Here is an 11,848-nt window from a genome sequence, read left to right as displayed (position 1 = left end):
GCAGTGTCACGTATGTAGCTTAACACAGATAGTGACCAAAGCCCACATCAAAGTTGAGCTTCTCGCAGTGTCACGTATGTAGCTTAACACAGATAGTGACCAAAGCCCACATCAAAGTTGAGCTTCTCGCAGTGTCACGTATGTAGCTTAACACAGATAGTGACCAAAGCCCACATCAAAGTTGAGCTTCTCGCAGTGTCACGTATGTAGCTTATCTTATCTTAACACAGATAGTGACCAAAGCCCACATCAAAGTTGAGCTTCTCGCAGTGTCACGTATGTAGCTTATCTTATCTTAACACAGATAGTGACCAAAGCCCACATCAAAGTTGAGCTTCTCGCAGTGTCACGTATGTAGCTTAACACAGATAGTGACCAAAGCCCACATCAAAGTTGAGCTTCTCGCAGTGTCACGTATGTAATCAATAACACAGATAGTGACCAAAGCCCATATCAAAGTTGAGCTTCTCGCAGTGTCACGTATGTAGCTTATCTTAACACAGATAGTGACCAAAGCCCACACAAAGTTGAGCTTCTCGCAGTGTCACGTATGTAGCTTATCTTAACACAGATAGTGACCAAAGCCCATATCAAAGTTGAGCTTCTCGCAGTGTCACGTATGTAGCTTATCTTAACACAGATAGTGACCAAAGCCCACATCAAAGTTCAGCTTCTCGCAGTGTCACGTATGTAATCAATAACACAGATAGTGACCAAAGCCTAACCAGGGTTGACTTCTCGCATTGTCACATACATAATCAATAACACAGATAGTGACCAAAGCCTAACCAGGGTTGACTTCTCGCAGTGTCACATACATAATCAATAACACAGATAGTGACCAAAGCCTAACCAGGGTTGATTTCTCGCAGTGTCACATACATATAGAGATAAACACAGATAGTGACCAAAGTAACCAGGGTTGACTTCTCACAGTGTCACATACATATAGAGATAAACACAGATAGTGACCAAAGTAACCAGGGTTGACTTCTCGCAGTGTCACATACATATAGAGATAAACACAGATAGTATTACATTCAGACGGCCCCCCCCCCACTCCTGCTTACCTAACTCGCCGCGACGCTGCATGTAATGCCCGTGGAATGCCGTCCCGACCAGCCGATGCAGACAGACAATTCCTCACTGTCCCAGACGTGGCTGTGTTGTAGAGCGATGAAGAGCCCGTCTGCACCGGCAGGATCGGTTGGCATCCCCGCTTCAGACACCAAGAATGTCGACACCATTTTTATTTTTTTATTGTACCTAAGGATGCAACATTTTGCAATTACCTGCTTGGAATTATCGTCCTACTTAGCCAAGTATGACATTGTGATGTATTAATGTTGATTGATTTGATGTTCTGTATGGTGTCTTGTGACTGTGGTTTAGTGATATTGATGGTTGAAATTACCAGGATGTGCCAAAAATGGCACAAAGTGGGGAATGTGAAGGGTAATTTCACACCCTTCCTCCTCCTCCTCCTCCTCCTCCTCCTCCTCCTCATCCTCCTCCTCCTCCTCCTCCACCACCCCATCCTCCTCCTCCTCCTCCTCCTTCCCTCCTCCTCTCCTTCCCCCCTCCACCTCCTCCTCCCCCTTCTCTCTTTGTGAAGTCATGATTTCTGTTTAAAGACAGGGCACCCATTCATCTGGCCTGATAAGTTTGTCAAGGTCAGCGCCGGCTAGAAGCCCTTTTTGGAGCCTCCCAAGAATGCATCGAAGGAGGCGTCTCTATCTCACTGTGTTAAGCCATTACAATATTGCTTTGTCTTCACTTTCACTCTGACAGACCTGTGAATATACACTCTGACAGACTGAAAGTCCGTCCGTATGGGCGTACTGTATTATTTTCTTTTCCAATAAACCTGTATTGTATTCCTTTAACGTGAGTCTCTTTCTGCTCCTGTTTTATTATTTCAGAATATCTAATTCGCAGTGTGACACTGTTTTAGGCTGCTGGATGTCCGTGGAGAACCTGGTGGTTTGCACTCTGATTTAAGGCCAATCTCTTGTCTCTGTATTTCATTTAACCATCCCTAGAGACGTCAAAAATCCACCACAGTGCTCCTGCCAGAGTCTTCAGGGTATTCTTGTTTACCAGTGAGGGGATCCGGTACAAGAATCGAGTTTGTTGGTTGACTTTTTTTATTACATTGGATGCCATTTTGTCACAGGAAAGATTTGCCTCTAGGATGGAACCCAGGTAGGTAATATCTTCTTTCCTTGTGACAATATTGTCACCCACTGTAACTGAGAAGCCGTCGGTCTTGCTGAGTTTGTTATTTGAACCGAAGAGAATGGACTCTGCCCATGTGTAATGATAGTTTGTTATCAGCGAGCCATATGCAGATTTTGCCTAGTTCTGAGCTGAGGGTTTTTTCAACCTGTAACTTGGACCCTGATGTAAACAAGATGAAAGTCTTTCTCTGATCTGCATCCCCTTAACAATTGTGTGTATTGAGCCGTACTGTATTTATACCCATTCTGCAATCTGTTTAATCAAGTTTTCATTAATTCATTCAGTGTAGGCTATTGCAAATTGTCATATAATAATAATAATTATTATTATTATTATTGTTATTATAAACACGATATCAAAGGTTCAATTGATAATATAAAATGTGATTTTCCGTGTTAAAAACGTGTATCCCCCAAGTTTGACCTAGATAAGACAAAAGTGCGGGAGAAAAGTAAAATGGCGTCGAGAAAACTGCTTGGAACGATGCCAAACTGAACACGACGTCACTCCGTCCAGCAGCGCGAGGCTCTGTGTCACAGAGGAGCGGGAGACACGTGGCCTGTGTCTGAGAACAACAAGTCTCGCGTGTTTCTGAGCAGAAGAAGAACAACAACAAGTCTCGCGTGTTTCTGAGCAGAAGAAGAACCACAAGTCTCGCGTGTTTCTGAGCAGAAGAACAACAACAAGTCTCGCGTGTTTCTGAGCAGAAGAACAACAACAAGTCTCGCGTGTTTCTGAGCAGAAGAACAACAACAAGTCTCGCGTGTTTCTGAGCAGAAGAACAACAAGTATCTGAGCCACAGACCACGAGGAGCACAGGACTGTTATATTATATATATACATATTATGCTAATAACAACAACACGGTAAGGGGCTGAGGAGCTGTAACGTTCATTTTTTATTTGCATTTATTCTGGTTTGAGACACTAGGGTTAGGGTTAGGGTTATAACTGTAGTTTAATATTACCACACTACTACTTAACTAGCTACTGCTGGGGTTAGAAGGTAAACAAAACCACCACCAGACTACTGCGACATTTCATTAAGCTGGTAATTGAACTACATGTACATGTTAACTGTACACTGCTGACAATGCTGTGTAATTGTGTGACATTCTCATATGAGATGATTAGAAATGCAGGATTCATGTTGATTGATTGATTGAAAACTTTATTAACAGATTGCAGAATGGGTACAATACAGTACAGCTCAATACACACAATTGTTAAGGGGATGCAGACCAGAGAAAGACTTTCGTCTTGTTTACATCAGGGTCAATTCATCATAACATACATGACATACAGATAGACAGTACTGCTACATCTATACATTTGTATAGATGTAGCAGTACTGTCTATCTGTATGTCAACTTAGCGGGTGTAACACATTTATGACATACCAGATTTGCAAATACAGTACTGTTTGTGATACAAAAAGGGTCTAAAAAAGAGAGTAAATACAGTACTGTTTGTGATACAAAAAGGGTCTAAAAAAGAGAGTAAATACAGTACTGTTTGTGATACAAAAATGGTCTAAAAAAGAGAGTAAATACAGTACTGTTTGTGATACAAAAAGGGTCTAAAAAAGAGGCACCATGTTGTTGTGATCGACACCATGTGACTCCTTCAGATAGGCCTACTGTTCTGGAGGACGTCACACTAACGCCATAACAAACCAGTAGGTGATAATAACAGAACCAGTGGACGCGTCCTCCACCGTCCAGGTCCCCTCACTGGCGAAGCGAGCAGCACCACAGACCCAGAAGTGAGCAGCACCACAGACCCAGAAGCTAACAGCACCACAGACCCAGAAGCGAGCAGCACCACAGACCCAGAAGTGAGCAGCACCACAGACCCAGAAGTGAGCAGCACCACAGACCCAGAAGCGAGCAGCGCCACAGACCCAGAAGCGAGCAGCACCACAGACCCAGAAGCGAGCAGCGCCACAGACCCAGAAGCGAGCAGCGCCACAGACCCAGAAGCGAGCAGCACCACAGACCCAGAAGCGAGCAGCACCACAGACCCAGAAGCGAGCAGCGTCACAGACCCAGAAGCGAGCAGCACCACAGACCCAGAAGCGAGCAGCGTCACAGACCCAGAAGCGAGCAGCACCACAGCCGCTGATGGTAAGGTATTTCCCTACACTTTCTCCTTTTTTGTGCTTAACATTATCTATGCATTTGTTTTTCTATATCTTTCTTTTACAAATGTAATGCATCCTACTTGAGATGTGTGTTTTTTTGTTTGCGTAGTCTTATTTAGTTACTCGTTTGCTTCTAGGTGACCCGGTGCGGTTAGCATTCATCATTTATTAGTCGATGATCAGATAATTGTGCATATTTAGAAGAACAAGAGGAACTCCGTCTGTAGGTTTTATGTTACTAACGTGTTGTGACTCGTTCTAACGTAGTCTGAGCTGTTTGTGTGTAAGTCTCATGGTGACAGACATAGTGGAAGTAACCAGCTCATTTGATGTCATTTAATCTACACAACGTCCCTTTTCCATCTCAATGCATCTACAATAGTTGCCTATAAATCACAATAATGTGTAGACAACAACTTAAACCATAATATGTATATATCTGTTTCAATTTCTTCCAACAAACACAACTCTCTCTCTCTCTGAGTGAAGGTTGTTTTTCAAAAAGTGGGCGGGGCAGTTGCATAAGAGTCACACCCACCTCTCGAGAACATTCTTATGTAACAGCCCGCCCACCTTTTGGAAAAACAACATTCACTCAGAGAGAAGAGTTGGGCTTATTGGAAGAAAAGAAACAGATATGGTTTAAATTATTGTTGTGTACACATTATTTAAATTTATAGGCAACTATTTTACACTGAAATGGAAAAGGACATCATGTAGATTAAATCCTGAGATGTATTTATAATGTAGAATGTCCTGAGATTAAAATGAGCTGGCTACTGTAGGGTCTGTCACTTTGAGCTAATGTGAAGTTTAATTATGATTAATCTATCGGCTTGTCCGTCCCCCCAGATTATGGGTAATAATAATCGGTTTTAGAAATCTGGTGCCATTACATAGTGGAAGGGATGTAATAGAAGTGAATGGCTGAATGTGTGTGGCAGTTTATATTCTTACTTTTGAGCAATGAATGAATTAATAAAATTTTTATTAAGTATAAAAACAAAAATATATCCGTCATATATTTGACATATATATATACAAAAGATAATAATAAAGACAACAAAAAGAGAAACAGATAAACAAATCATAGTGTACCCTGTTCGAAAAAGGAGTAGGAAGAAGTATACACTTTATTATTCCTACCCCTTTTTAACTATTCATCACAAATTTCTATTGTTAATTATATGTATAAATGCTGTATATCTATATAATCCAATACATTTATATATAAATACATTTATATAACTCCACTCCCCTGTGACACAACTGTAGTTCTTTATACTGTGTTAAGCCACTCCCCTGTGACACAACTGTAGTTCTTTATACTGCGTTAAGCCACTCCCCTCCGACACAACTGTAGTTCTTTAAACAGAGAGGGAATTATACAGCCGCACAATCTAACAATAATTAACATATTTACAAGTGGTATTAAGTTGAGCAAATAAGAAGACATTTCAAAGCACTCAAAATTGCTAATATCTCCATTTCGACCTATTTCTGAATTGCACAACATTTTGGAGTTTTCTGAAGAATCGTGAGCTCCTTAACACTATGGCGTCCGAGAACGAGTATATACGTGTTTCGAAAAAGAGCGTTGTGGACCAGAGCCACGAGTATATACGTTAGGGATGGGTACCTTTCACATTTGAATCGATACCGGTACCCAACGGTACCTTTTTTCGGTACTTTAGTCTCAAGAAATTTAATTGACCTACCTCAGTCGTAAAAAAACAAATCCAAACTTCAAATAACTACAATTTCGACAGTTTTCGGCTTGTCATTGCTCCGACTGCTTTGTTGTTGAATCAAGTCAAATCCTAGGTAAGCATATATTGTGCGTGTGAACGTTGACATGAAAAGAAAAAAGTAAAAAAAAAAAAAATAATAATAAAAAAAAAAAATCTTTATTTTTTATTTTATTTTTTTTGGTTTCTCACTTGATTCGATACTCGGTAGTACCGACGTGTTTCGGTTCGGTGCCTCAAAAGTACCGAATTCGGTACCCATCCCTAATATACGCGACGAGTTGTTATTGTTTTATTCCATATTTATAACGCTTCTTAGGTACCCGATCCACTACCAGCATCTTTTCACATATTTGATTTTCGAAACATGCAGTACCGGCCAGACCCGCTTAGGGGCGCCATCGCTCCACTGCAGTATCATTATGTGAATAAAAAGAAAATGTAAGTACAGTTCTGTGGGCGGATCATAGATCCTTGATCCCAGCCGAACATCCTCCATCTTGGATCAGCTTGCAGAGCGTTTTTTTCAGCGTGGAATAATGGGATTTATGATTAGCCAATGTGCATATCGATCTACCAGAATCCGATGACTGGTGAGGAAATGCTGCCGGCGATCACATGGCCTGACGGTAGGATAATATTACCCCAAATTACAGCTGGATTGGACATTGTTTTATAACGTAACGTGATCGGTCAATGAAAATGCTATATTGAGCGCACACTGTATTGCTAATCAATAATAGTAATCGGCGTTCCCCGCCGCCCCCATTTCATCCATAGATGCTCTGTAATAGTCCGGATGCTACACAGTTTGTTTTATTTCATTTGTATACATACAGCAGAAATGGCGTTTGATATAACGGCGCCAACGTTTAGCCTATTTGGCAGCCTCCTGCAGAAAAGCCTAGACTAAAAGCGCGATATACCTTATATTCACGACGCTATAAAATGACAACCAACCGATGGATTTTTATTTTCTTTAAGCCATTATGAAGGCACGGTTTATGCACTCAAGTGACAATGAGAATGGACAGATAGCAATACTATAAATTATATATAAAGCTCTTAGAAAGTACATCGGTTTGTTTACAATCCGCTGTCCTCTGAGGCCTAAATCGCAGAGCCCCGCCGGTCGCCATAGTGTTAACCCTTTCATTACCACACTACAGAAGGTTAACCTTTTCACTGCCACACGACAAAGGGTTAGTTTGTTTAGTGACCATACAGCTTGGCGTTAGCTGCCTGTGGTGCCTTGTTTTAGTGCAGTCCCTCTACTGAGCACACCGTTCTCGTGTGGAGAAACGCTACTTCAAGTATAGTTTGTTAAGCGGCTAGGTGGCACAGTGGGCAAGGCACTCGCCACCAACGCAGGATATGCTGGGTTCGAGCCCAGCTCTCGGCGTTGCTACCAGCTTGGCTGGTCGTTCATACTAATACAATTGGCAGTATAAGGGGATGGGAAGCTAGAAAAAGTAGATAAAAAAAAAAGTATAGTTTGTTACGAGGATGAGAAAAGGGAAGGCTTTGAATCAAGATGGCTCACAGACCTCGTCATCTGACCATTTACAACAAGGTCACGTGACTTTAAAAAAAACTTCAATATCTTCTGTGAAAGGCAAGTTGTGGTTCAACAAAGAACATATAGACACATTAAAAGACTATCAGATAAACGGAAACAACAATAATCCATTATCATCTGTAGTGGCATCATACATAGATATCATCACAGTGTCAATAACATAACTACGATAATAATACATACATAACTATTAGGCTATTATTATCAGAGTAGACCCTACATAGTTTTAGAATGAACCTGCATTCCTTCACGTCAAATTACCTTGAAATTTAACAGGTTTCAGTTTAAGTAATTAGGGAATAACGACACAGGGAACATTGTCATTGTGTGTTTGTGTGCCTGCTTGTGCCTCAACAGGGACATGGAGATGTTTTTACCATTAACATCTACGGCGGTGGCAGTGACATCATCAGAGAGGGACGCGCATGTCCCTCTGGGCGCGGAGGACCTGAAGGTCAGGAGGAGCCTGTTTGGACCCATGGATCACCAGCAGCTGCAGCTGGACTTCCAGAGGCTGCTGTGCGTGAACGTGGAGGTGGCCAACGAGCGCTGGGGCTTTGACTTCCAGAGCGGCCGGCCGGCGCAGGGCTCCGCCCCCCTCATGGAGTGGGAGGAGCTGAGGCACCAGGATGTCCCGGCGTTCTACCGCAGCTGCGTGGTCAGACGCCGGACCAGGGCCCCCAGGAGGACGTCGATGTCGTCATGTGACCCGAGCTCCGGGGACGAGCTGCCAGAGGAGAGCAGACGGCAGGCCTCCATCACAGCTGAGCGCAGACAGCAGGCCTCCATCACATCTGAGCGCAGACAGCAGGCCTCCATCACAGCCGAGCGCAGACAGCAGGCCTCCATCACAGCTGAGCGCAGACAGCAGGCCTCCCAGCGCAGACAGCAGGCCTCCCTCACAGCTGAGCGCAGACAGCAGGCCTCCCTCACAGCTGAGCGCAGACAGCAGGCCTCCATCACAGCCGAGCGCAGACAGCAGGCCTCCATCACAGCTGAGCGCAGACAGCAGGCCTCCATCACAGCCGAGCGCAGACAGCAGGCCTCCATCACAGCTGAGCGCAGACAGCAGGCCTCCATCACAGGTCAGCTTGTCACTGGGAGGTGGTCTCGGGGTTAAATGCTTCAAAGATATATTTAATAAACATTTTGGTGAGATATATATATTTAGAAAAGTGCTGAAAATGCTTTATGCGAGGTATAACAATACATTTATGTAATCCATCGTTGGATATGATACATTTGGTTTCCAGCCTGAATATGATACATTTGGTTTGAGTTATTTAACTTAGCTTTTTGTCCCAACTGACAACTGTTTACTTCCCTTCCACTTGTCATCCTTCAGATTTCTACAAGGTGAAGAGGCAGAGGCTTCTGCATCATAAAGGAGCTTCTCTGCATTAGGGAAGCACAGCGCCACCCAGTGGTCAACATTCCTCTGCAAATCACCTCACAAAAACAGACTCGTATCACATTATATTATAATTATGTAGCAACTTCTAACTGACTTTCTAAAAGCTCACACACGCTTCAAGTCTCCTAACGACAGATGCCTTGGTTTTGCAGGAAAGTGAAGCTGTCATTCTCCCAGTCGACTGAACTTGGTTTTTTTTTTAATTTGTTTTATGTATGAATATTTTCTTAAGCTTATTGTTTTCTAAGCTTTCAATTATACTGTGAAATTATTGAAATGCACTCTTTCAAGAAATATGACTAAATGTTCCTTTTCTTCTGATAGAACCTCCTAGATAGATAGTATTCCCCAGGTCCCAAACGCAGCCCTCCACACTTCCCCCCATGTCAAACTCATGAGGCTGTGATTACGTGAGTTACTATTCTTTCCTCATGAGGCTGTGATTAGGTCTGCTGCAGATTCACACGTATGTGTTCATGATGCTAGATGGTCATAGATCATGTAAACAATACATCTAAATATAAACGTGGTAAGATGAGGTGTTTGTGGAAAGGATGCTTTAGGGCAAGATGAGTGAATGTATATGGCTGACATTCTTCACTGTTCACATTCTCTTTAAATGTCAGCCTCTGTCCAATTTATAATGACTAAATAATATAATTTAGAGAGGTGCAAAACATTTATTTTGTAACTTTTTTGCTGTGTATTATTTTGCATTACGGGGTTGTAAAGAATCGTTCCAGATATCTTGTGTAATATACCAGACCTTGTATATGGACCAGCTCAGTGCTTTATGTCCAATTGTGTCCTCTTTTGGGGTTTAAAACACGCCTCTTTTCTATGAAGGGAACGTAGCATTGAGGTGGCTGTTATCACACCGAATCAAAGTTCAAACCTGGTTTTGTTTTATTTCAGTGATTTTATATGAAGTTGAACTGTAGCACATTTATCTTTGCTGTGCAGTTGTGTGTGACATGTGTTGTATATATTTGGTGTGTGTACAGTTGCTTGAGGTTTTCACAACGTTGTAATGAAACATTAATGGCAGCTGAGGCAGTTGAACCATAGAGACAAAGAGAAATACCTTTATTCCACACCTTTCTAAACGCTCTGGATGTATTATTTAAATCATTTTAAAATGATTACTATAGTACCGTAAGTTCATTTAAGAAAGGAAATAATTAAGAAAAAGACTCATTCCAGATGTGACAGTATTTATCACGTCACTTGTTTGAAGTAACCTGCTGCACCAACTCTTAACAGCATATTTAATAGGAAGTAGCTACATTGTAATACAACTGCTTTCTGTTTGTGGATAAATAACCATAAGCTGGGTTGCCGTCGACCTCAAGGGATTGACAGGAAAACATGTTTGACATTGAATCCTTGTGTTGTGCTAATGACGGCACCATGAAATGATGCAGATGAAGAAATAGCAATACCTTGTCTTATAGGGACTGTTACCTTATCATTTCATGGGGCTGTAATTAATACAACGCAAGGATTGTTTTTTGGTGATGTTGTGTCCCTTTAAGTGAAAGTTGTTGAAAAGAAAACAACAAATAGATTCAGTTTAGTCCAATCATGTTATGCTGCGGACATGAGGGAGGGATCTAGACGGAGACACAATCATGTTATTGTGTTTTGTTTCAGCGATAGTGTGGAGTTTCTACACCAGATAGACTCTCTGTCTCTGTCTGTCGAGTGTGTTTTGTGGAGAACCAGACATGTTTTTGATTTAATGGAGAACCACAGATATATTTTTGTCTCCGACAACCAGTTGCTTCAATATCTAGAATCAAAACAGTGTGAAATAACTTCATTGGTAGATCATCATGTCGTCACAAATTTTTTGTTTTTTCAAAAGTTATAAACCTCACCTCACAAATGAAACCGTTATAGTTAGTTTGAATTAGTATGATTTCATAATTATATATTTTTTTATAGTTTATTTTTTGGGAGGGGGGGGGGGTCTGTTTATTTGTGCTTGTCTGCGTGTGACAGACTTTGTGTATGCCTGTCTTTCCAGTGTGTTCAAAACAAAACTTTAAAAGTACATTTGTAACTTATTTTGATTTTTGTATCTTGTTTCTGTTGTAATATAACCAATGTGTTATTTTTGCAAGTACAGTATATATTTGCACTACTTTGAACAAACATTATTGATCAGAGACCTCAATGTTTCGCACATGGCGTGTGGAACTGTTCTGTTAAAAAAAAAAATTCACTTTATAGAACGAGGCACATATTGTGGTTAGTGACATTTTAGCAACATTTTAGAATTTTCTTCTGTTCTTTTTCTTAACCTTGTGAAATAAAGGTTTGTTCAAGGACAATAGTATATTTTTAAATTTAAGATGCAATCTGTAATCCATTCTAAATGTAAATAACTGCATAGTCCTACAGAGGAAAACCAGAGGGGATTATTTTCACGCATACTGTATATCTACAGACATACATTATATTAAATATAATTGTAATGCAATTTGATGCTGCAAACGTTTAGCTTACATTTATAATGTTTGTAAACATTGAACAGTATTTTGAGTTAGGAAAGATTCAATTCTATCTATTTTATTAATTTACAAGTCAAACAACTCAAGGATGACGATCTTTAACTGACGTGTAGAATGTTTTTCACCTAAATATGTTAAATATGTTCAGTATCTGATGAAGAGAATAAGTGAGTGAAATTCAAAATGTCCTTTTAATGACCCTGGCCTG

At 41.1% G+C, this 11,848-nt stretch overlaps 1 protein-coding gene across 2 annotated transcripts; it reads left to right on the top strand.

Annotated features, from left to right (window-relative positions):
• Positions 1-2,988: 2,988 nt before the first annotated feature.
• cdkn1d (cyclin-dependent kinase inhibitor 1D) lies at positions 2,989-11,449 on the top strand. Of its 2 annotated transcripts, none has more exons than XM_084314372.1 (4): positions 2,989-3,107; positions 3,965-4,366; positions 8,068-8,795; positions 9,056-11,449. In XM_084314372.1, exons 3-4 carry the CDS (start codon positions 8,072-8,074, stop codon positions 9,112-9,114), a joined length of 783 nt encoding a protein of 260 aa, XP_084170498.1. In that variant the 5' UTR covers positions 2,989-3,107; positions 3,965-4,366; positions 8,068-8,071; the 3' UTR covers positions 9,115-11,449. The 2 variants fall into 2 exon arrangements, with proteins under 2 accessions (XP_084170498.1, XP_084170497.1); XM_084314371.1 differs by having other exon boundaries at positions 3,965-4,371.
• Positions 11,450-11,848: the final 399 nt, after the last annotated feature.

Source organism: Notolepis coatsorum, assembly GCF_963971535.1.
Source record: "Notolepis coatsorum genome assembly, chromosome: 1".
In the NCBI taxonomy this organism is placed as follows: domain Eukaryota; kingdom Metazoa; phylum Chordata; class Actinopteri; order Aulopiformes; family Paralepididae; genus Notolepis; species Notolepis coatsorum.
The sequence above is the reverse complement of the archived record's forward strand: the minus strand, read 5'-3'. Positions and strand labels throughout refer to the sequence as shown.